Below are 23796 nucleotides of genomic sequence, written 5' to 3' on the forward strand. Positions count from 1 at the left end.
ATGCCTTCATACATAGTGCAAATCACATCAGACATTATTGTTGAATCTCACATTTAAATGAATGAAACTTTTGACAATGAAGCAAACCGAATGTCAAGCCCACCAGAGGGCGTTGAAGCAGCGTTTTAGGAACTTGTCTTTTCAGAATCGTAAATAAATAAGGGAAATAAATAGGCCACCGCTTGTTTTATGGGCGTCTTCTTAGCATAGTGTCTTCATTTCTTTTATCTGGACATGATCCTTCTGTCTGCTCAGTTGTCACTCAGTCTGCTGATAGCCTAAAGGGAGACACAAAGTTTTTCATTGCACTACATTCATTGCACTACATTTTTACTAATGTGTGTGTGCGCGTGTGCGTGTGTGTGCGTGTATATATATTGCTCCATAAGCAGTACTCATCATGCTGTTCATTTTGACATCATGTGCTAATAATAGCAGCAGCCCACAACAAGTGCATGTGAGGTGCAGGTATTATTTTTGTTGACTTGGGGTTGCCATGTTTACATTCTAAATCATCGAATTTAGGGACGGGCATATTTGCCATTTGAACTAGTTTGGTTCCGATCCTCGGTAGTTGGGAATCCATGACGGCACACAATGGTACCAATTTTCATTGCTTTTGTTCTCTTGTTTGCGCTAATGTATGATGTTTAGCAATCAATCTAAAACATTTCAATTTAATCATTATTTTTTTTTTCAATCTATTCATTTTAACAAATAACAAAACATTAATTTAAAACAAATGAACCAAAGTGTAAAAATAAAGGAATTACATTTTACAATTATTGGAGTATAAATGGTACAAACGGTAACTTCATATTAAAAAATACAAAGTGTGAAAAAGAATTCTTTGCGACGAACAACAAAACTACAACAAAAGTAATGAAGATAAATAATTGGATGAGCGTTATCTTCGTTCCTTGTGCAGTTGCTTTTCAAGAATGCAAGGCCTGGTACATGCCCAGCCATGACTTTTAACCCAGCTTGGGCCAAAGCTGGGGCCGGGGGGACACGACAGTTGGAAGAGGATGTGAACATTTGGTATCAAATTCATCATTTGAACATACGCGACACGCTACGTCATGTTTGCTCCATTTCGGCCACAATTTTTCGCTATTTCACTCATGTGAAATTAGAAATATGGTTACCGGTATGCATTGTTGTAAAACACAATGTAAGATGTGTACTGTATATATACTGTAGTCGGGACGTGGTCTGGCTCCCCGCACAGATGGCTGAGACTCAAATCGGTCCATATCAAAAAAAGTACCGTCCGTCTTGGTTAGCTATCCCGAATGGTATCTGTGACTTTAAGTGTGAATGACTTTTAAAAGCCACGCCTGACGGAGTGAATGACATGTGCATCAGCAAACGTGAGTGTGGTTGGCTGTTGTCGGCTCAGGTAATGAGCCATAGAGAGCCATTGTGTATCGATGTGCTCACGTGTTGTTTTTATTCATTTCCCCCCCCCTGAGTAAAGAGTGATTTTTCTTGATCTTACCCTTTGAATGAGGGACTCCAGTCTTTTGACGAATTCCGGAGCGGTAGCCTTCGGTTGTGAATCACACGTTTCGCAGGTGGACTAAAAGAAACATTTAAGTAGACTTCTTTAACTTCATCAAATACATATGACAGACTTGTTTACTGAGAACCATTAAAAGTAGAGGACAAAAACGGCTCCCTTACCACAGCATTTCCTGTTTTGCAAAAGTCCAGAGCCCTCTCCTGGAAGACAATTGAAAAAACGTTTTTTTTTTTAATCAGTAGTGCATCGGTTACTCTGCCACGGAACACTAACTACCTGATAGATTTGTACTTACAGTGATGGGGTGCTTGAGGCTTCGGTAAAGTTTGTCTTGCTTTCTTTCTGTCACGTTGAACTGCACATGCAAGCTTGCCCGGAAGCATCGTAATGCTGAGAGACAGCAACAGTCCTGGGGGGGGGGGGATCATCAGAATAAGTATGTTTGTTAGTAAATCTAAATGACAGCATTTTGCTTCCTCATCACATTTTCGTTTTCCTCAATGTGAAAACGAGAAAAAAAAAACAGGAAGCAACTTGACGTCTGGCGAGAAGAAGCGTGACAAGTCGTGCTTTGAACTTTTTAAAATTGTTGTCAGTTGTGATTTAGCAAGTTCTTCAGTTTGATTATGGGATGGTTTCATGAGTATTATCAAACTAAGGGTGATCGTTCACGTTTTCTTTCGCCGAATAATAGTAACATTGAAAGAAATATGTCATTATTTACCTGGAGTTTTTCTCCAGATCAACTGAAGGCGAATCGCTCAATAAATGGGAACGTTTACCAAAAAATACATAAATATTTCCACGCAGAAAAGTTGCACTCCATCCTCACTCAATTAAAATATAAACAAGAAAATTTTTTTGACAACAAATAGAACAATATATGTTTGTGCCGTCATTTTAGTGGTTACACTGTTACTTTTTGAGTTTAAATAAAGGTTAAAAGTAACATATAGAAATTCAAAACGAAAATACATCTGTCCCAATATTGTGATGTCTTTCATGAAAATCAAAGTTGGATAAAAAAATGTACATTTTCTCATCATGGGAAATGTACTAAATTGCGTTTGTATCATATTTGAGCGTTTTCATTCTATTCAAGTCAAGGTTTAATGAAACTAATAATATCGAGAAGAATGTTTTTTTTTTTATCTTGGAAAAATGCAAATAAAATAGTAATCATGAAACGAGAACATATAAAGGTATCAAAATTGTCTGTATTTGTGGTCAAATACATGTGAAAGTATTTTTTAAGATTAATAATCCCACTAGTTCCAAAAATCGAAAGAAATAATTGTGTCTATCATATTTGTCCATTTTAATAACAATGCAATTAAAAAATGCACTCGCAAATATGCTTGCCTTTTTTTCTTTTTTTTTAATAGTCACATTTTGCTACATTGACATGAATTAATTCTCATTACAAACGACCTTTGAGGAGGGCAAAATAATTCCCAAGTGTCTACATTTCATTCTTTGGTTTGTTTTGACTTGACGAGATGTGTTGGTTGCATGACACATCAATCGAGGTTCTCCTACTCACTCGCTTAAGTTGCGAGCTGACTAACCGACCGCAATTACTTTTAATGCAGCCGCGACCCCAAGAAATAATAACATGCGACAGTAACACTTACCTCAATATTCTGCGGCGGCGTGTTCACCAGCAGCTCTCTGCGCTGTAGGAAACAATGTCTTCAGTACACATGCGATAAAATGACTAGCACTCTGCACATACGGTATATTAATGTGCGAGAATCGATGAGCGAAGTGCTAAATTAGCTAATGATGAGAACTGGAGGGAAAAAAACAAAACAAACAACAACAAAAAAACAGCTTACATTTTTTTTTTTTTGATTCCAAAGAAACAAATTGAACTCACCCTTGACCTCATATTATAAATACGTAAACTGATTGTCAAAAATGTCTGCCAAACAGGCTCGCTTACCTCTAGCGAGTCTTTGACATCGCCAAGTTGCTTCACGACTTCAAGCAGTTTTCTCCTCTCCAGTGTCGCACCAGTGGTGCCGGCGAAAGAAGCGCAGCAAACTGCGAGAAGGCACACAACGACAAGTTTCATGTTGACGTCCGAGTACGCGGCGGCAGCGAGCGGGCGGTAAGAAGTTGGTACGTTTTGCTGGAAGTGACAGTCGACATGTCGCCGGCCCTTTTTTTATACGCATCCCAGGGGACGCAGGAAAACCACCCGTCGAGAGTTGGAACCCTGCAGAAACTCGTATGACTAATGACTTTTTCTTTTCCACTGGCAGTCACACCGCCGCGTGTCGTCAAGAGATGCGTGTGCGCGTCCGTAGGTTGCGAGCGGCGTTCTCGAGCGCGGCAGGAAGAGGCAGGGAGATACCACTTCCCATTCTCGCCACTACGTCGTAGCACGACGTAGTGAGTGATACTGTCAACCTCATTATTTCTCTCACACACACGCTAAACGTGACAACAGGAAAACTGTGTGCAGAGAACCCCCGTTTTATGGTGGGGGAATACATTGCAAAACCCAACCGCGGTGGGTGAAAATGCCCAATATACCAGGAGAGTCACCATATGAAAGTGACTCCAAAATAAACATACCGGTACCTAAAAATGTCACTCGTTTGTACTCACTGAGGCCGCTCTGGGTAAAATTGGACTTTTGTCAGCTGAAATGGATTTTAGATTGCATTTCAGTGGACATCAGTTCTTTGTAAATTTTGGCCGTTCGTGGGCCGGGTCGGTCCCAATCCCCTCGTGAATAGCGTCTCAACTGTAGAAGGAGTAAACAGGTTTTTGTTTTTAAATTCGATTGGATAGATTGCCGCATCTTCTGATCAAATCGGTGGTGATCGGTTCGCGTTTTTTTTTTTTCTTTTTCCGTTGAATGTCTTCTTTGCTTCGTGTTGTAATGTGTATAAAAAGACCAAAGATATTGGCAAAAAATCGGCAATTTTGGCAAAGAAGCAAATATCGGCCGAACAAATCAGCGGGCCCCCAAGGGCCCGCGTGTGCGGGGACGCTTGCGGCTAGAAACATGTTCCATTTTCGTCTAGGTCAGGGGTCACCGACCTTTTGGCTACTGATGAATGTGAAGGGCTCCTAGTTTGATACTGCTTCTCGCAGAACACTTTTGCTCACATTAGATTGAATGATATCTGATATTATTCATTCATTCATTCATTCATTTTCCGATCCGCTGTATCCTCACACGGGTCGCGGGGGGTGCCGGAGCCTATCCCAGCCGTCTTCGTGCAGTAGGCGGGGGACACCCTGAACCGGTTGCCAACCAATCGCAGGGCTCACAGTTTAGAGAGTTCAATCAGGCCATGCATGTTTTTGGAATGTGGGAGGAAACCAGAGTACCCGGAGAAAAGCCACGCAGGCCCGGGGAGAACATGCAAACTCCACACAGGGAGGCCGGAGCTGGAATCGAACCCGGTACCTCTGCACGCTGAGGTCGACGCCCTAACCACTGGGCCGGCCGCCCAATATCTGATATTATTTATAGTTAATTGTCATTATTTATGCCAGGACATGATCATGTGAATGCTTTCTTACAATAATTAGGAAACAGATCATGTGCAACACTTTGTTTTGATAAATCTCTTTCAGTGTTTACATCAATAGATCTCATTATTTTGTCTTTTTTTTTTTTTTGTTCACTTTTCTTTTGATGGCGGCGCGGACACCCACAGCGGCTCCTCTTGTTTTATGTTGAGAGGGAAGAAGTTTCATCTGTGCTGTATGTTACGCATACGTACAGCACATTTGACAATAAAGTTGTATTCAATTCTATTATTATCACTGACAACCTTCCTAGAAAATGATCATGTCCTATCATTGAGCTATTTTTCTCAAACATGTGGTTCCCGGGGGCCACCGCCTTGGCGACGCCTGGTTCAGATGGTGATGGCCTTTTGCAGGCTTGAATAAGCAAACGTTTGAAACCACGCTCAAGAGTGGAAAATTTGAATCCGCTTTGCCCTTGCGTTCCCATATACACGCCCCCAAATCAAAACTCTGCTCAGATCTGCTCATGTCACGTACGCGCTTGTCATGACAGGGAATTAAACAAACATGTCTGACAATGTCCATCCGTCGGCCTTGCAAGCTGCTCTGGCTGCTTTAATATCCAAACAGGGGTCCTTCCGACAATTTTACTGATTTCTGCTGTTTCCTTGCTAGTAGCCATCATCTTAGTTTTCGTGACGCAGATCATTGAGGTAGAACGCAGATCAGAGACAAACGGAGATTTTACCCATGTGCACTGTCATGGCGGAGTTAAATCACTGCACCGCCTTGTTGTCTGCCATGCACACACACTCTTGCTTCACCGTATGCACACATTTTCTCTGATAAACGTGTGTCTAGACACCGAATAAAAAGTGGAGACAAGACGCCATTTTTTTTGCACTTTCTGTTCAGATCGTCATTTTTTTAAACAGCCTCATTCTCAGTAGACTTGTTTCACGAGTGACCATTTTAAGTCACTCAATCGTGTGATCAGCAAGCGTTATATCAGGAAGCTTGGCCATCTTGCTTGTGTTTTACTTAAAAGGTCAACTTCACTTTTCATGTTTCACTCTACTTATATCATACGATTTAATAAAAATGTAAATACACACATTTCGCTCTGTGTGTGTGTGTGCGCGCGCGTGTGTATATATATATATATATATATATTATATATATACTGGGTCAGGCAAAATGATCGGACATTTTTGTAGGTTAAATAAAAGGCGAATAAAGTAATACAAAAAAGTGTTTTTATTTTCAAAAAGTACGTACAATGCCATTTTTTTTTCATACAAAGCCATTTGCTTCGTTTCTGTCACGTTGCGTGGTGGTGGTGGACCCCAAAAAGCAGGCAAGAGGGAGGAACAGGGTGTAATTGACAAATTGTATTAAAACAGAGAAAACTAAATCCAAAACAAACAAAATCCAAAGTAGCAAACAAAACCATGACTGAAGCAAAAGCTATCACCGAAACATGACAACGACATGGCAGGCAAACATGACAGTAGCCTACAAACAGCCACAACAATGACCCGACACTGAGTGGCCATGCCGGGAGTCCTTTTATACGACCAGTACTAATCACAAAACGACCAACAGGTGTGCAGCTGCGGGGAGAACCCTACACTGCCACCTGTTGGTCACAAACAGAATCATGACAGGTTCTTTTTCAGTCGCTGCCATGAATTGGACTGGTGAGCATCGCACTTTCATTGCGGACACGTTTATCAAAACAAACGAATCTGTAACTGCAACACATCGAGCGTTCCGTTTGCACTTCAGTCTTGGTTAAAACGAACACAATGGCATTATATGTACTTTTCGAAAAGAAAAAACACTTTTTCATTTCTTTACTTTATTTGCCTTTTATTTAACCTACAAAGGTGTCAGATCATTTTGCCTGACCCTGTGTGTGTGTGTGTGTGTGCATGTTTACATAAATATATGAGTGTGTGTGTATCTATGTGTATATATATATATATATATATAGAGAGAGAGAGAGAGATCTATCTATCTATACATATATTATGTGTGTGTTTACCTAAATATATGAGTGTGTGTGTATCTATGTGTATATATATATATATAGAGAGAGAGAGAGAGAGATCTATCTATCTATACATATATTTTGTGTGTGTGTGTAAAAATAGATATAGCTTCGGGACTAACCAAAATAAAGCACGTTTTTTTTTCTCTCCTCAAAATGACATTCTTCTCCAATGCAATGTTGATTTGAATCCGATAAATTGTTCAGCCCTTGTCCGCACCACAAGCACAATCTCTCGAATAATCCATCGCAGCCATATTATATCAAATACAAGTGAATTTCAAGCATTATTGGACTTAGCTTCATGCATTACGTAAAACCCGCATCCCATTCATATTGGAAATTCAGAGCACATGTCCGTGTGAACGTCGCAGAGCAGAGAAGGAAGAAGGAAGGGAAGCAAGCGAGATAGATACTGAGAAAAGAGAAAGCGAAAACCCCTCTGATGTGCGCTCTTGCCGAGTCAGCACGAAGGGGAAGAATTGAGTGGGAGTTCCTCTCAAATGCTCTGGAGTCCCTTTCCTTCGCATGCGCATCACGGAAAAACGGCACTCTCGCAAGAATTTTCTCGTCCCACACTCATGCTGAGCACACGTTTGCTTGTTTTGGCTTTTTGTGTGTGTGTGTGTGCGTTTTCGCTTACTGTGTTTCTCAAGTGTGAGTACTCCAACTGCATCTTGGGGCCACAAAATTACTTGCACTGAATTAACATCCATCCATCCATCCATTTTCCGAACCGCTTGATCCTCACTAGGGTCGCGGGGGGTGCTGGAGCCTATCCCAGCCGTCTTCGGGCAGTAGGCGGGGGACACCCTGAACCAGTTGCCAGCCAATCGCAGGGCACACAGAGACGAACAACCATCCACGCTCACATTCACACCTAGGGACAATTTAGAGCGTCCAATCAGCCTGCCATGCATGTTTTTTTTGGAATGTGGGAGGAAACCGGAGTACCCGGAGAAAACCCACGCAGGCCCGGGGAGAACATGCAAACTCCACACAGGGAGGCCGGAGCTGGAATTGAACCCGGTACCTCTGCACTGTGAAGTCGACGTGCTAACCACTGGACTACCGGGCCGCCTGAATTAACATCATTTCAAAAAGTGTATATCCACAGTACATAGAAGGGGCAGGTATTAATTTGATTTTTTAAATAAAAGGCATATTACATATACAGTACAAGTCCCATAAATGCAAGCAAAGAAAAGTCATAATTGCTACAAGAAAAGAAATGTATTTATTTATTTTGATAAAACATCATCTTAGAAGAATGAAATTGTCTTTCTGAAATCCACTTTTGAAAACATGATGCTCTTTCTTCCATTAAACTTTGACTTGAAAATTAGGTCGTAACTTTATCTTGAAAAGACGACTTTCTTCTTGTAATATTAAAAGTTTTTACCACGACAAAATACATGGATGTTCTCCTGTTTTCGTTCTTGGGGATTTTAATGGCTTCCGACAAAATAAGTCTCTTCCCACCTATCGCCAGATTGTTACATGTGCCGATAAAACAATCGACCTCTGCCGTGGCCATGTCAGAGGTGCATAGAAATCTTCTGAGAAACCTCCTCTCGGTACAGCGGACCACAACGTTGTCCACCTTGTTCCAACATACGAAACCAAACTACAGGGAGAGGGTGTCATTCCCAAGACGGTCCGACAGTGGGATAATGATGTGCAGGAGGCTGTTTTGATCGGACGATGTGGGAGGTGTTCACAAAAGGCCACATATGAGAAGGGGCTACTGACGTAGTCACGTCATCCATGTGGATATGTTGGCCCCCCTCACCAAAAATAAATAAATAAATCATAAGCCTTAGAGAACAAAATCTCTGAAAACGACAAAAAGAAAACAGGAAATGAACTTGAAAGGAAACTCATTCAAAATAGATTCAATCAAGAAATTCAAAGGCTCTTAATGACAGGGTGGAGAGGCCTTTTTAACTACGGTAAGACCAGGGGATGCTTGGCGGGGCGTCAAAACCCTAGCCGGTGTCCACTCCAACCCCTCATCACCTGCCGAGGTGCGTGCCTGCATCTGGCTGAAGATCTGAGCGGCTTCTAATGCAGGTTCGATCAGTCTGACCTCCCGGTCATGAAGACCTTGGAGAGGCTCGTCATGGCCCAGCCACAGGCTGACGAAGGTTCGCTCTCTGACCCACTTCAGCCATCCGCACCGCACCCTCGCTCACAGTTACTCACGAAACGACTGAAAAGTTTATTCATACACATATCTTGGCTCTGTCATTGACCGTAAACTCACACACTTCAACTGAACCGCAAATGAAATTTCTCGAAATGTCTTCTTCCTCCGTGAGGGGGGGGAAATGAGAAATCTTGAGAAGGGGCCGCAGATGGGAGACTCCCCCTTCCAGGAAGACCGGGCTGCAATGGCGGCAACATTTGACACAATATTGCACTATACGATGTTAGTTACAATGATGTAAAACACCATTTAGAGTTTAAGATGATAACGCTGCAGGGGGCGACCCGGTGATCGGCTGCTTAGCGCGTCGGCCTCACAGTGCAGAGGTGCAGGGTTCGATTCCGGGCTCTGGCCTTCCTGTGTGGATCTTCACCTGGCTGGAAAAGCATTGCCACTTGGGGCTGACTTCACTTCTGCTGGCAGCTTTTTCCATTTGGGTGGGCCACGGCGTAACAGTAAATGGGAATTGTTTATTCGATTTGATGGGGGGAAGCAAGGAATTCAAGTCTGATCTAAATTGGAACGAAAGAATGGGCTCCCGAAAAAGGTTTGGTTTTGGTCCAAAATTCCATCTTCAAACCATTTAAAGAGCTTCTTTTTTTTTTTTTTTCAAAACCTAAATATAGTTCAGATATTCGCGCGGACTTTTCCTGCCATTTTTGTAATTGCATCCCACAGGCCGAGCCATGCTCTGCATAGAAATTGCTTCCACAGCAGCAGAGGAGAAAGTAAATCCCCATTCTCATTTCTATGATTTTTCAAGCCATACCGCTCAACCCTCTGCTTCTTGTTTAATTGCTTATTCCCCCCACCCAAAAGGCCGCTATTTTGTTGATCCATCAAGTCGGTGTCTTCCCTTTCACGTGATGACATCATCTTTTGCGCCGAGACCCAAGAAGGTCAAATGACGAGCCGTTTTCGGCGAAAGGCGAGGGTGCGCCGTCTTATTGTAAGTGTACAGGAAGCAGGTGAAGAGGGCGGGGGTGGGGGATGGCCGCCTCTGCTCAGGAGTAACAAAGCGCATTGTTTACATGTACCGCGGTGATTCATTTCAAAACTGTCATACTTCTCATAGGAACCAGTTGGGAGCGCAATTTCCTGTCTGAAATTACAAATACAATGTTTTGTTGGGAAATAATTCTTTCGATAATTTGACTGCGATGAGGTCGTAGAATAGGTTGTGATTTTAAAATGTCTTTATAATTCATATGTTAAGAAGAAAAAGTCATATCAAATGTATTTGAACTATTTTCTGTTTCATTACCTAATTTACGATCACATCAATAAAAAATGTTGAACTTGTTTTCACATTTAAATTGATCGTATTGTTCAACAGTATTTTTTTTTCTTTTTTGCTGGAAATGTCGATTTTCCTTTGAGAAATGTTTTTTTATTTTCTTAAATTCGTGACGGGTTTTGTTCACTCGTTTTGCTTTTAGCATGTCAACTGTGGTGAGGGAATATGGTAACCTTTTTTTAAACTCTTAGTTTTAACAGTTTTCGTAGTTTAAGGCGGGAATAATTGATTTTAAGTGTAACTGCAATACTTTTCTAATTCATTTTTAAACTTGCTTAAACATTTTAATTCAACATACAAATCAATTGCGTTTTATTTTAATATCCATCCATCCATCCATTTTCCGAACCGCTTGATCCTCACGAGGGTCGCGGGGGGGTGCCGGAGCCTATCCCAGCCGTCTTCGGGCAGTAGGCGGGGGACACCCTGAACCGGTCGCCAGCCAATCGCAGGGCACACAGAGACGAACGACCATCCGCGCCCACACTCACAATTTAGAGCGTCCAATCGGCCTGACATGCATGTTTTTGGAACGTGGGAGGAAACCGGAGCTTTATTTTAATATTTCAAAAGTAATTTCAATGTTTTTTTTGTCATGGCATAAGTGTTGAAGATTTCAAATATTTATAGTCATTGTATTTAGATTCTTCTCCGCATATTTTAGAATCATGAAAGATATTTTGTTTGAATGTTTTTCTTTTAAGCATGAGAATAAGGGATCGATCGATTTGTCAAAATGTGTAATTTGCGTTTTTCAGAATAATATTACAAAATACACATTTTTAATTTTGTCCCACTTCAATTTTTGGTGGTAATACAGGTAAATACGTGCTGTATTGAAATGTTGACATTTTCATTAAAAAGCTCACCAGTTAACATTGACATTTGCATAATGATCCTACAAGTGTAAATAAATTCACCGGTGCAAAAAGAATGTCACGACCACTTCCTGTATCTAACAAGTGAAAAGTTTCAATATTTTTAATAGACCCATTTCACCAATGATTTGCCACTTAGAAACATGTGACTCCGCGCAGTTTCCATGCAACAAAAAAAAAGGAAAATCACTAATATCGTTGACAGGATGAATACAATAAATGAGTGGCAAAAAGGACTAATAATGCTCAACAATGTTAAGTATATTTATGTATCGAAAAGCAATATAAAAACAATTCAAGCAACATACCTGATTGCAGTGGCTGCTTGTTCAAGGCACAAGATCGTACTCACGTAGCGCTCCTCATTTATGGGGGGATCGGGCGTAGGATGAAAAGAGGTTGGCCACTTTTTGTATTACAGTTAATATTAAGACGGTTATTACCGGCAAGGAAAGGGTTGTTTTGGAAATGGTGGTTTAATCGGGGCACAGCAGTGGGAGGATTTCCAGCAAAGGCAACTAAACCGCAGCCAAAATGCACAAGAAGTGTTCTGCCTGCACCATTCGTCATTACAAAAAAAGTCCAAATTAGCAGTCATGCTTTTTAGATGGCAGTTTGACCAAATCTTGCTAATTTTGGTTGCCACGTCACTTGTAGCGAGTCGTGGTTTATGTTACCATTGAGGAGGAAACAGTTACAATGTTGAGGGAACTCAAGAGCAATTAATGCTGCACTGGTTTCATACTTTAATATTTTGAAGAACTTTATTTTCTACATCTGTCTTCGCAGTGGAATGAATCTTATTTAAAAAAAAAAAAGCCGCCACGTGGCTTGGAAAAGCATCGTCACAACAGCTTCCTGTTTGTCACGACGAAGTTTGCGCCTAAAGTTGACTCGGTCGGTGTTTTTTTCCCCTCATAGTACGACAAACGCGGTCTTTTTGCGTGTGACACTTTCCCCAAATGACTCCTTTCATCCTTTTCTGCTGACTTGACAAATAATAGTCATACACTGCACCGGCAAACAAAAACAGTTTAGAAGTCTTTATTTGCACACCAACTGAAAAAAGTAGTAAGAGTCTCGGTCCATAAAAAAAAAAAAAAAAAAAAAGTGATTTTGTGAAATGAATTTCCTCAGTAAAGGTTAGTTTTCTTCATTATCCGCAAGAACTCTTGCTCGTTGACTTCGCCGTCACCGTCTCGGTCGGCCTCATCGATCATCTCCTGCAAAACCGCACGTACTCAGTAGCCCGTTTTTGTTCCGCTTGATTATTTCGAATCATTTTGTTGATTTCTCGCGGTGGTTGTGAGGGCCAACGGAGGTGAGCGCTTTGCAAAGTGATTGTTGGGACGCGTTAAGGGCCCTCAAAAGACGTTATTTTGGTCAGAATGTATTTTTCTGGGCCCAATACATTTAAGGACATGAAGCCTCGTCAGGTGGGTGTTTGTTACTCAAATTGTTACGTCGTATTGCTTCTTTTTTTTTCTTCCCCTTTTAAACAAACCGTGACTTAAGGTTGCGTGTGAAATAGCCATAGAGGTCAATTCCTATGAGGGCTTGGTAACGAAGGCGGCACTCTTTGGGGTATGGACCGATTCACGTGAAATCAACGGCACCATGTTTCGAAGTGCGTCTAAATTATGGCTGTTAGGGAGTAGAACAGTCGCCGACTTTGCAATGCGCACCTGAACGCGGAGGTACGCGCGCACCAGAGTAATGACGTTAGCCACTCAAATAGGAATTTTTCACATGCCAAAAATACGTTTCCAGATTTGAAAGCGAGCGAGATTTGCTTGCTGCCAAGCCTAAACAACAACAACAACAACAACAAAATGCAGTTTATGAAGTATATTGTTGTGATGGTAAAGCCTCGCACTTGCGAGCATGCTTGTTGACTTCTCGGCGCTGGCGATTATCTACGGGTTTTTAATTGAATACACAACAAAGGCAATATGTTTGATGTTCAAACTGATCAACCTTATTGGTTTTAGCAAATACTCATTTACTTAGACTTGTATGGCTGCACCACATCCTAAAAAAGCTGGGCCGGGCTGCCATGAGTGGCTGCTAAAGGGAGCTTCCCCGAATCGCTCAGTCATTCACAAGCAAAGATGGGGCGAGGGTCACCTCTTTGTCAACAACTACGTGAGAAAACGGTCGTACGGTTTAAGGACAATATACCTCAACGTACAATTGCAAGGAATTTCAACATCCACGGTCCATAAGATCCGCAAAATGTTCCGAGAATCTGGAGAAATCACGGCATTGAATGCCTGTGACCTTCCATCCCTCAGGTGGCGCTGCATCAAAAACCGACATCACTATGTAAAGCAGGTGTGCCCAACCAGTCGATCATGATCGAAAATACCTTCATTCGGGTGTGCGTGTTTCCCCGACCCCCCGCGAACTGGAAGTTGACCGCGGGGGGGGGGGGGGGGGGGGGGGTCTGGGAAATGGATTTAAAAAAAGAAGAGCAAGAAAAGTGTGCCTGTGTGCGTATATTTTTGTGTTGTTGCTTAGTACGCAGTGTGCACTAAGCAACCTGTTTCGCTTTCACCCAAAAAAAAGGATTTAAAAAATACAATTATGGAACAAAGCAGGTCACCTTTAACCTATGGCGGTGTGTGTGACCAACATCACCGGAAGTTGGCAGTCAGCAGTCTGCAATTGTGTTTTTTTTTTTTTTTTAATCCCCATTCAAAGTTGGTTTTAAGTACAATTCACCGATGGCACTGGCAAAGAATGAGAATCTGAAGTGCCAGGAGAAACATTTTAAAACGATACACGTGACCTACGATAGTGACGTTGTTGCACTGAAGCTGCCAAAGCGTGCCCCATGCCGCCGCGTCAGGTCTCAACCAAGGTAGGCACCGATTCCTTTTTACTAACTCACAAGCTCTTGTATTGACTTTCTTTTTCTGTTTTGTTCATCTTAGCCGTTATGGCTGTTGCTCATCATGGCATGCCCGTGTGTATGCGTGCTTGTGCGGTCGCGGGTCGACCGCGGGAGGGCGGTTGTTTGAAAAGTCGATCTTCGGTCAAAAAAGGTTGGGCACCCCCGGTGTAAAGAACATCACCGCATGGGCTCAAGAACACTTCAGAAAACAAAGGTCAGTAAATACAGTTCGGCACTACACCCTTAAGTGCAATTTAACACTCTACTAAGCAAAACAAAAGCTATTTATCAACAACAGCTCGGAGCTCATCTGAAACGGACTGATGCAAAAAGTGTTCTGTATACTGACCAGAGACCATATTTATAATTTCATATGGGTGAAATAATGGAGCGATCATTAGGTACCAGGTCAGGTACATTCAACTGATGAATTTGATCTAAATATTGTCCATTGTTCTCATTCACATCCTCTTGCGACCAAATATAACAGCAGCATTGGCTTATAAGGAAAAGGGCCCATCAATTGGGGCCCGAGTGGTTATCACAACTGGTCTTGAGTCGTCGTTACATGAAATTATGACACATACGTTTGCAAAGAAGGCCAAAGGTGGGGTTATGGGTGATTTCTGTTACCTGCAGTTCCTCATCGGTGAGATTCTCTCCCAGCTCCTTGGCCACTCTCTTCAGATTCTTGAAGGAGATTTTGCCTGTGCAGTCATCATCGAACAATCTGAACGCCTTCATGATCTCCTCTCTGGAGTCCTTCTCACCCTGGTGGAAAGCATTTCACATATTTGCACACATGATTGTCACAAACTGTTTGCCGTGTGGGTCATGAACAGACCATTTTCAGCGTCATCATGCTGAGAAAGTCACTGTAGTCGATGGTTCCGGAACCCTCTTTGTCGATGTCGGCGATCATCTTCTTGATTTCTTCCTTCTTGGGTTCGAAGCCGAGTGCTCTCATGGCGACCTGACACAACCACAAAACCAAAAGATGAAACACTATGAAGATTTAACACTAGGATTATCATGACCAAGATTATCGGCATTGTTGGTATTGTCAAAAGTCTAGGAAGGTATTACAAAAATCCAATAGCGTATTAATGTCATAATCTTTCAAAAATAGTCACGCTTTTGATAAAGTAATTGAGAACATTTAGATTGAAGTCAATCTCAAAGTTGTATATTATGAAAAAAAGTCATATTTTAGAAAGGCGGGGGGGGGGGGGGAATCAGGCATAGGATTAGGTATAAAATTACATAACGATACCTTGAGCTCTTTGACATCAATCTTGCCAGTGCCATCTGAATCAAATAGGTCAAATGCCTCCTTTATTTCCTGCTTCTGCTCCTCGCTCAGCTCGATTTTCGAACTGGCTTTCTTCTTGTGGCTCGTGGACGGGGCTGTTTTTCTGTAAACTGTCGCCTTGAAACACACACAAAATGCAATATATGAACGTTGACGATACTTTGTACGTAATCTCCATTTTGACGTTCATACAAGCTCAAGTTAGCGTGCACGTACTACTCACAAAAGCTCGTATTAACACAAAGAAAACAGTATTTTTATGCACGTTCATAATGAATACAAGACCATGATACAAAACTTCATACCATTTACGTGGCTTTGCCAGGAACTGTGTCGTGATTCAAAGATCTCCCAACCGGAGCAATCCCGTAAGTAATCGGACACGTTCGTTTTTGCCGCTCGCGACTCCTTTTCGCTCCCCCTCCCGCCTCTTTTATCCTCGAAAATGCAACAAACGGATCGTCCTAGTGACACTTTATAGTTCGAAACGATAGTTACGAAAATGGAGGTCAGCTGGTGACGTCTTTGGTAACTGTCGTCAAAGTAAAGCAGCTCGTTTGATTGACTTTCCGAAACAAAGATTTCAACAAACACACCACTTTTCCCTTTTCTAACGTGAGAGCCAATAGAATCTCTTCTCTGGCCGTAGCGTATTCTTATCAGCCAATTGCAAAAGAAAGAAGGCGGGATGTATCGTTGAGGACCCTCCTTTGTCTCCCGAGTAACCAAGCGAACACACTCCCCCCCTTCTCAACCTACAAAAAAAAAGCAATTCGAATTATTAATAGATCAAAATATACGGAACCCACAAATCCACTATTTATCAAATTAAATACGATGAAATTTTATGACCCGGTTGACTTTAAAATCGCCCAATTAATGTACAAAGCACACAATAACCTGCTCTGCCAAAACATTCAGAAGTTTTTCGAAATTCGAGAAAGCAGCTATGATTTAAGAGGTACCGACTTATTCAAAAAACTCAAAACAAGAACAAACATCAAGCAAAGAAGTGTATCTATCAAAGGTGTTAATCTGTGGAATAATCTCGAAACGGACCTGAAAATGAGTAAATCGCTTGCTGAGTTCAAAAACAAATTCAAAAAAATAGTACAAACAACCTACATCAATCAGAGTTACAATGATAAATTCAAAACATTAAATATAATGATAAATCAGAACTAAGTTGATAAATAGAGAAAGGTATATAAATATCCATTATGAATACAAGAGAAAATTGACACAAGAGTGTCAGGGTGTGGAAGTATATAATCCCGATACAAACCAAAAGTTGTAAAAATATCACGGTTAAGGGTAAAGTATGAGCCTTAATGGAGACTTCTTTCTTTCTTCTTACTTTTTTCTTTTCTGATTGATATAAAAATGATTTATTAGATATAAACACATAACGGGGTCGGACTAGATAAGTTTTTTACTTCCTTGAACATAATAACTGTGTTGAATGAAGATTGATTTCTTTCTTTTTACTTTTTTTATCTACCTTATTTTCTGTCAAATTATTACTGTATATATGTTTTATGTTCAATAAACAAACAAACAACAAAACAAATGGCGCAGGCGCATTTAGTGGCAGGTAGGCCCACCAAAAGGGAAAATATTCGTGACAAACCGGTTATCCGAGTTACGGTTGGGGTTACGAGTTACGCAAATGTCAGTCATCTACTGACTTACAGTGTGTCGCTTAAATAGTGAATGAATGTCACTTGTTTGTTTGTTTTTTTGTCATAAGAAGTAGGAGGGGTGTAACGTGGTCCGCCAATCGCTGTGGACCATCCTTTGTTTCCATAGCAACGAGGCAAGCAACGCATGCGCACTCGTTACCAGAAATGAGAAGCCCAACAATGGTCGGGGAAACACGCACACCCGAAAGAAGGTATTTTCGTTAATAATTGAACAGTTCTTTAAGACTTAACGTGTAGTACATCCCGCTGCTTTATTCGCCGCCATGGTTGATTGTGCACAACTTTAGTAGTCAACAAATTGCCCTAATTCCTCGAAATAGTATGTTAGCCTAGCTTATACCATCATCTTCACGAATTTCGAATTTAATGTTAAGGGTCTTTCCAGAATCGGAGGACTTTTTGGTTTCAAAATTCTTGAAAATTAAACCTTCACTTTTCTATTTTTCTGCTACATACAGTATTCCCAAATCATAGGTATTAATCTATCAAAGGCTTGATTAGCTCATCGTAGATCAATGGTACAGTTTTTATGTCATTATTTGATGTTTACAACACTTTTCACTGTAATCACAGTAACAGGGTTGCAAATCCAGATTTTTGTTCGCCTTTGCTCTGGAGTAGAAGCTAGCTTTTTTAGCTAGCTGCCTGTTACTGCTGACCAATGGGACAAATTTACTTACACGATACTTATGTAAATAAGCAAGGAAAAAAAGGATCTTGTTTTATTCTGATCATATGCAAAACAGGTCTGCGTGAGGTAGAGTTGAGCATTGAGCATATATAGTACACACAATAACAGGTTGACAAACGTCAAACAAAAATTATGAAAGGAAAATTAGAAAGTAGATAAAAGAAGAAAACACACATCATCACTGTTGTATGCTCGAAGGAGTAGGAAGAAGTAAGTAACTTATCTAGTCCTACCCCTTATTTTGTAGCTATCTGAATTGATCATTTTTCAAAACAAAGAAGAAAAGAAAAATCTACATATCATCAAATACTTTTACCCTTATGTATACTATACACAGAGTGAGACATTCATTCAAGGCTAAGTTATAAAAATGTGAAAAATCCTTTTAGAAAACTGTTTGATGATGTCAATTCGAGCCTAGCATGTGATTCACTGCTTTCCTCTTCTTCTACCATGCTAAAAAAAAGGTCATGGCAACAGGGTTGCGTGCATCAAGTTATTTATTGGAAAGGGAAAATACATATATTTTCGAGGGGGGAAAACCCCCACAATGTTTAGGTTAAAGTTGGAGTTTTAAGAGAGTAACGTCATACACGTCATATGTGCAAATGAGGTCTTTTTGACAAATTACATTTTTGGGATAAACCATCACAGTGTGGCAAGAATAAAGTTTTTGGGTTTGTTTTTTACATATTTTAGAAAAATTAAACAGTCATACACTTTTTTTGATTACGTCTGCAATCTTATGAGGATAAATGGGTTGTATGTTTTTGGGAAAACCAGTTGAGCATTTTCAAGATTAAATTCGTAATTTTACCAGAGTAAAGTAATTGATTTCTATATGCTATACTATATTTTCATGATCAGAAGTCACAACAATGCATGAATAGAGTCAACTATTAGAGAGATTACTTTAGATTGAAATTCATTCGAGGTGAAAGTTGCAATTTGATGAAAATAAAGTTGTGCGCTTGAGAAGCAGAAATATATTCAAGATGAAAGTTGTAATCTGTTGAGAACAGTTGTCCATTTTTGAGGGAAAAGTAGTATATTGTTGACTTTATGATTCAGATTAGAATACGATATGAATTAAATTGAGACAGTGAATCAAAATCTTGAAAATACACACAATTATGATTACAATCTTGCAGTGTAATATTTTCTTTTCTCATACTGTACTCTGTCTGGAAAACAAAAAATCAAGCTTGTAATGTGTCTTTTTAATTTCAGGCCCTAGCAGTAATGCCGGGAAGCATGATAATAAACCAGCGACAACATGTGGGCCTGCAGAAGCTGTCTGCAATTGCCACCGTTGCGCATTCCACGTTGGGACCACGTAAAAAGTACAAGTTCATCCGGGATGAAGCTACCGGGGAATCAACTTTGGCCAGCTCGTGTTTGCGCATCCTGGACAACCTGGACCTGGCCACCTGCGCTGTCAGCCAGCTGGTTCACGAGACAATTCGGGCGCACCATGAGGTTTATCGTACAGGGGCCGGATGCCTGCTGTTTTTCGCCGGAGCGTGGAGTCGGGCGGCGTTATTGTGCTTGCAGCAAGGGATTCCGACATCCCGTGTTGTCGCGGCCATGATTGAGGGGATGGATTTATGCGCGGACGTTTGCAAGAAAAGCAGCGTGTCATTCGATGCTCTTTGTGTGCCGACCAGGAAACGAATCACTGAGGCGTCGTTCGACTCCAAAGTCATCAAAGGAAAAAGGCTAGTAAAGCTGAGTCGCCATTTTTGCAACACCGAGCCTGAAACCGTTTTAGTTCCGCAGCCTCGTTTTTCTGACGTCGCGCACCTGGCAGCCGGGCTGAGCCACGGCTGTAACGACGCAATGCGTTTAGTCATCCGAGCCAGTCGCATCCAGTCGAAAGTCATCCCGAATTCCGTGTTAGACGTGACAAAAGTGACCACTTGCGTGTTGCCGGGTTTCCCGGAAGATCACGCTCACGTTTGTTCGGGCTGCGTCATTCTTCTCAATCCAGACCAGGCTTCTGTGGCGCATGACCTCAAGAAGAAACCCATGAATGTTGTTCTTATCAGCGGAGATTTATCCCACTCCTATCGTCATCTCGGCTTTAACGGGCCCGCGGGCATCCAGTGTGTCGGCAACCAGTCGAATATGTCCGATTTGAGCAAAGCGGAAGAGTGGATGGGAAAAGTCCTGGAACTCCTGTCACACTTAGAAGTGGACTTGGTGCTTGTCAGCGGGCTCGTAAACGCGGCTGTGATTCAACGCTGTTGTCAGCGTCACGTACTCGTAGTTGGAAAAGTTCGAGCGTCCATTTTAAAAGAGATGGCCACCGCTACTGGAGCGACTCTGGTGACGTACGTCACGCAGTTGAGTAAGCATTGCATTGGCAAGGGTATCCAGGTTGGCATGTGGAGGGAAATCGGAAGCCACGAGGGGACGCCGTTAACCGCCATCAACCTTGATGCCGGCGGGAGCACCCGCTTAGTCACGGTTGTCATCACCAGCCCCGTGCGCGGGAAGCTGCAGAGTCTGGAGGACCGATTTTGGGCTTGTGCCTATCGCGTGCACCATGCGCTGAAAGACAAAGCGGTGCTACCTGGAGCTGGAGTCACAGAGTTGTTTTGTATTCATCGTCTGATGAAGAAAGTGGAGGCGGAGAATCCCGGAGATGGCACTCGTGGTTCTGACCCCTACCTTGGTATCATCCTGCGCCTCCTGGCGGACAGTTTTACGGAATACCTAGCTGCCGTGATGGCCAACTCCACCGGGACTTCACAAGTCAAAGCCAGGGCTGTGGTCAACCAGAGACTACAGGATGTTAACAGCATTTCTGCGGATTTCTCACAACTCATCTTGGATTCGAATGGGGACATTCCCCCGTCCAAAGTTTTTGACAATCTTAGCGTCAAGCAGGAGTCATGGCGGAAAGCCTTGGATCTGGTTTTGCTTGTCTTGCAGACGGATGCCGAGATCATTACTGGTGTGGATGAAAGCAAGGATGGCATTCATGCAGGACTCATGTTTTTATGACCACAAGAAGAAAAGTGTTGTTGTTTTTTTGCAATGTAGACTGGACACCATTTGAACGAGCATGTATGCATTAGATTAGACCTTCTATGACTCTGTGGTGGCTTCGGCCATCCATTATGGCTTCGTCTGCTGGTCAGGCAGCATCTCGGCCCGGGACAGAGAGAGACTGGGGCGACTGGTCAGGAGGACCAGCTCTGTCCTGGGCTGCTCCCTGGACACTGTGCAGGAGGGGGGCAACAGAAGGATGCTAGCTAAGCTAACAGCTATGATGGACAGACCCTCCCACCCCCTCCGGGCCACCCTGACAGCACCGGGCAGCTCCTTCAGCCAGAGACTGATACACCCGCGCTGCAAGGAGAGGTACCGCCACTCGTTCCTGCCGACTGCTATCAGGCTACTGAATAAATGCACCTGAAAACCTGGACTCTCCCCCACTCGCCCGTTGTAAATAGCACATGTTGTTATATGTTGTTATATCCTATACTGTATTTTGCGTTTTTATATTGCATTCTGTACTGTGTCCGGTTCATTTAAAACGTGTATATTTTGTGCATGCAAATACTTGTTTTCTACTTTTTCTACTTCTTCCTTCTGAACTTTGCTGCTGTACTTTGCAAATGTCTCCATTGTGAGACAATAAATGTTTTCTTATTTTATCTTCTTAGTAGTTGTCAAACTGGGCTTCTCTGGATTTTCAGAGTTAGGTGTTTTGCAATTGAATGAACGTATTTTCCAGACTGTAAATCACAGGGGTGCGATTTATACTATTGAGCCACTAATGTGTGAAATGATGAACACGTTTAGTCATTTCACGTGTTATTTTCACATTGAACCGCAAGAGGGTGCTCCAGGCCTGTGTTAATAGCTTCCACATTGGCGGTCACTCTAAAAACAACTGACGATGACTCTTGATTTAAGTGACGTAGTAGAGGAAGCGTCGAGGATGAAGCCTTCTTTCATTGGATTATGTGAGTTGGAGTGCCACTGATTGTTTGGTAAACTTGTTAGCATGTTCTTTATGCTATCGATACCGGACTACTGTAACTCTTAATATGTTACGTGAACATACCAGGCACGTTCTCTGTTCGTTGTTTATGCGTCATGTAACTTTAGCATATTGTACGCTTGTTCAGCCTGTTGCTCTTATTTTCTATTTTTATTTGCCTTTCAAGAGGACACGTCTTTTCTTGGTGTTGGATTTTATCCAATAAATTTCCCCCCAAAATTCGACTTAAATGTGTGGGGTTTTTTTCTTTATTATGCAGTTTATGGCTGGGGATATTTATACTCGGGAGCGAATGATAGTTTGGAAAATACAGAATGTCACATTCCCCCTGCCTTAGCTTTGGGACAATTATTCGTCACAAGCTTTGATGATTGTGACGTATCATCACAGGAATCGAAAGTGAAGGTATAAATTTGTCTTTTCCAGAATAAAAGATGCTATGTTATGAGAATAAAGAAAAACTAAATTCAAATTCACAAGATGCTTTCTAATTGCTGTGACATGTTAGCGGTAAACGTGATAGTGATGTTCAAATAGTATTAAGAATTGGGGAATGGAAGTGAAGGGGATCTTCCTCCGTCTGTCGATGAAATTTGCAGACACATCAATATCGGGAATGGTTGTTGAGAAGGAAACATTCCATCCATACATGCATCCTTCGATCAGTGAGCTGAAGCCGATCCCAGCCGCCGGTGGCACATCCTGGACTGGTCAGCAAGCATTCACACCTGTGGACAATTAAGTGTACCCAAAGTTTATGTTTCTGGATTGTGAGAGGAATCCACAGTACGCTTAGAAATCCATGATAGTAGGCTAGGGGAACAACATGCAAATTCCACACAGGAAATCTTGAGCTGATGCTCAAATCCAGAACCTCCTAAGTGTGAAGCCGACGCCGTAACGACTCGTTGTGGAGTAAAAAAAAAAAAAAGATTAAAATTGGATGAGGATATTGAGGTCATCGATAAATTTGAATCAATGACAGAATTTCGACATGTTTTGGCTACGGGGATTGCTTGTGGATTCCCTTGGTTACGGGAGTTTTGGACGGGATGCCCACTGTCATGTTCCAAAATAAGGTTTAAAGGCGACACCTAAGGAGACTCGATGAAAGGGATTTAAACCCACCAGATGCAAACCGTAAATCTTTGCCGCCACCTGAGGCACACATAACTTGTTATTTCGGCGACATAGAACACTTTGCTTCTCTTTTTCCCCCTAGTGGCAGCTTTGAATCTTATTGTGGGTGAGAAAAGCGGCTTGCATGTCTGCCTCGAAGTCAAAGGTTCCTGGTTTGAATATCTGCTTTCAGGGGAGTTTGACTCTGTGCTATTTGCAGATAATCTGGATTCTAAGACTCTAAAATTGTCCAGAGTTGTGATCGTGTGCGCGAATGGTTGGATATTATGGAATACTTTCTGTAGCTATACACAAAGTGAACTCCGGGAGGTAGTCACTGGGATACTAATTCTCTTCCCAGGCACCGGTGTGGTATGTGGCATGCCAACAATAGTCCATCTCTAATTGATTTGTCTGGTATTGCCGAGTCTGTTTTTAGACAGCTTGATGGTGTGCCACTGAGCTCAAGTAGATTACACATCACACATGCACGTTTCACTGGGTGCTTCTTTGTGGCGGGCGGGAGATCTGTCACCAAAATGAGCCCATCTGGAATTCAACTGATCCAGGATGGGTTTCAGATGTGGTTACAATTGCCCAGAA

The 23796-nt window shown here is 42.0% G+C and overlaps 3 protein-coding genes across 4 annotated transcripts; 1 reads left to right on the plus strand and 2 right to left on the minus strand.

Moving 5' to 3' along the window:
• il21 (interleukin 21) lies at positions 1 to 3734 on the minus strand. 2 transcript variants are annotated; one of them, XM_086106077.1, is made up of 7 exons: positions 3654 to 3705; positions 3471 to 3571; positions 3160 to 3201; positions 1821 to 1934; positions 1687 to 1725; positions 1502 to 1582; positions 1 to 278 (listed from the first exon to the last, which is right to left on the minus strand). In XM_086106077.1, the coding sequence occupies exons 1-7, from the start codon at positions 3703 to 3705 to the stop codon at positions 252 to 254; spliced, it is 456 nt and encodes a 151-aa protein (XP_085962203.1). In that variant the 3' UTR covers positions 1 to 251. The 2 variants fall into 2 exon arrangements, with proteins under 2 accessions (XP_085962203.1, XP_085962202.1); XM_086106076.1 differs by having other exon boundaries at positions 3471 to 3734.
• Positions 3735 to 12485: 8751 nt separating this feature from the next.
• cetn4 (centrin 4) lies at positions 12486 to 16242 on the minus strand. Its single transcript, XM_086105887.1, has 5 exons — positions 15971 to 16242; positions 15627 to 15782; positions 15198 to 15326; positions 14987 to 15124; positions 12486 to 12680 (listed from the first exon to the last, which is right to left on the minus strand). The coding sequence occupies exons 1-5, from the start codon at positions 15971 to 15973 to the stop codon at positions 12591 to 12593; spliced, it is 516 nt and encodes a 171-aa protein (XP_085962013.1). The 5' UTR covers positions 15974 to 16242; the 3' UTR covers positions 12486 to 12590.
• A 1277-nt stretch (positions 16243 to 17519) lies between these two features.
• On the plus strand, positions 17520 to 22298 carry bbs12 (Bardet-Biedl syndrome 12). The gene is made up of 2 exons (XM_086105888.1): positions 17520 to 17559; positions 19290 to 22298. Exon 2 carries the CDS (start codon positions 19302 to 19304, stop codon positions 21066 to 21068), a length of 1767 nt encoding a protein of 588 aa, XP_085962014.1. The 5' UTR covers positions 17520 to 17559; positions 19290 to 19301; the 3' UTR covers positions 21069 to 22298.
• Positions 22299 to 23796: the final 1498 nt, after the last annotated feature.

Source organism: Hippocampus guttulatus, chromosome 2, assembly GCF_054856545.1.
Source record: "Hippocampus guttulatus isolate MCC_2025c chromosome 2, RoL_Hgut_1.0, whole genome shotgun sequence".
In the NCBI taxonomy this organism is placed as follows: Eukaryota; Metazoa; Chordata; class Actinopteri; order Syngnathiformes; family Syngnathidae; genus Hippocampus; species Hippocampus guttulatus.

Coding starts and splice junctions, on each gene's coding strand:
- il21 (XM_086106077.1), bottom strand. CDS start 3,705: ATGCGTATAAAAAAAGGGCCGGCGACATGTCGACTGTCACTTCCAGCA. Junction 3,202..3,470: donor ATGTCAAAGACTCGCTAGAG/GTAAGCGAGCCT, acceptor TGTTTCCTACAG/CGCAGAGAGCTGCTGGTGAA. Junction 1,935..3,159: donor CGCCGCCGCAGAATATTGAG/GTAAGTGTTACT, acceptor CCCCCCCCCCAG/GACTGTTGCTGTCTCTCAGC.
- cetn4 (XM_086105887.1), bottom strand. Junction 15,327..15,626: donor TTGATGTCAAAGAGCTCAAG/GTATCGTTATGT, acceptor TGGTTGTGTCAG/GTCGCCATGAGAGCACTCGG. Junction 15,125..15,197: donor GCATGATGACGCTGAAAATG/GTCTGTTCATGA, acceptor GCTTTCCACCAG/GGTGAGAAGGACTCCAGAGA.
- bbs12 (XM_086105888.1), top strand. CDS start 19,302: ATGCCGGGAAGCATGATAATAAACCAGCGACAACATGTGGGCCTGCAG.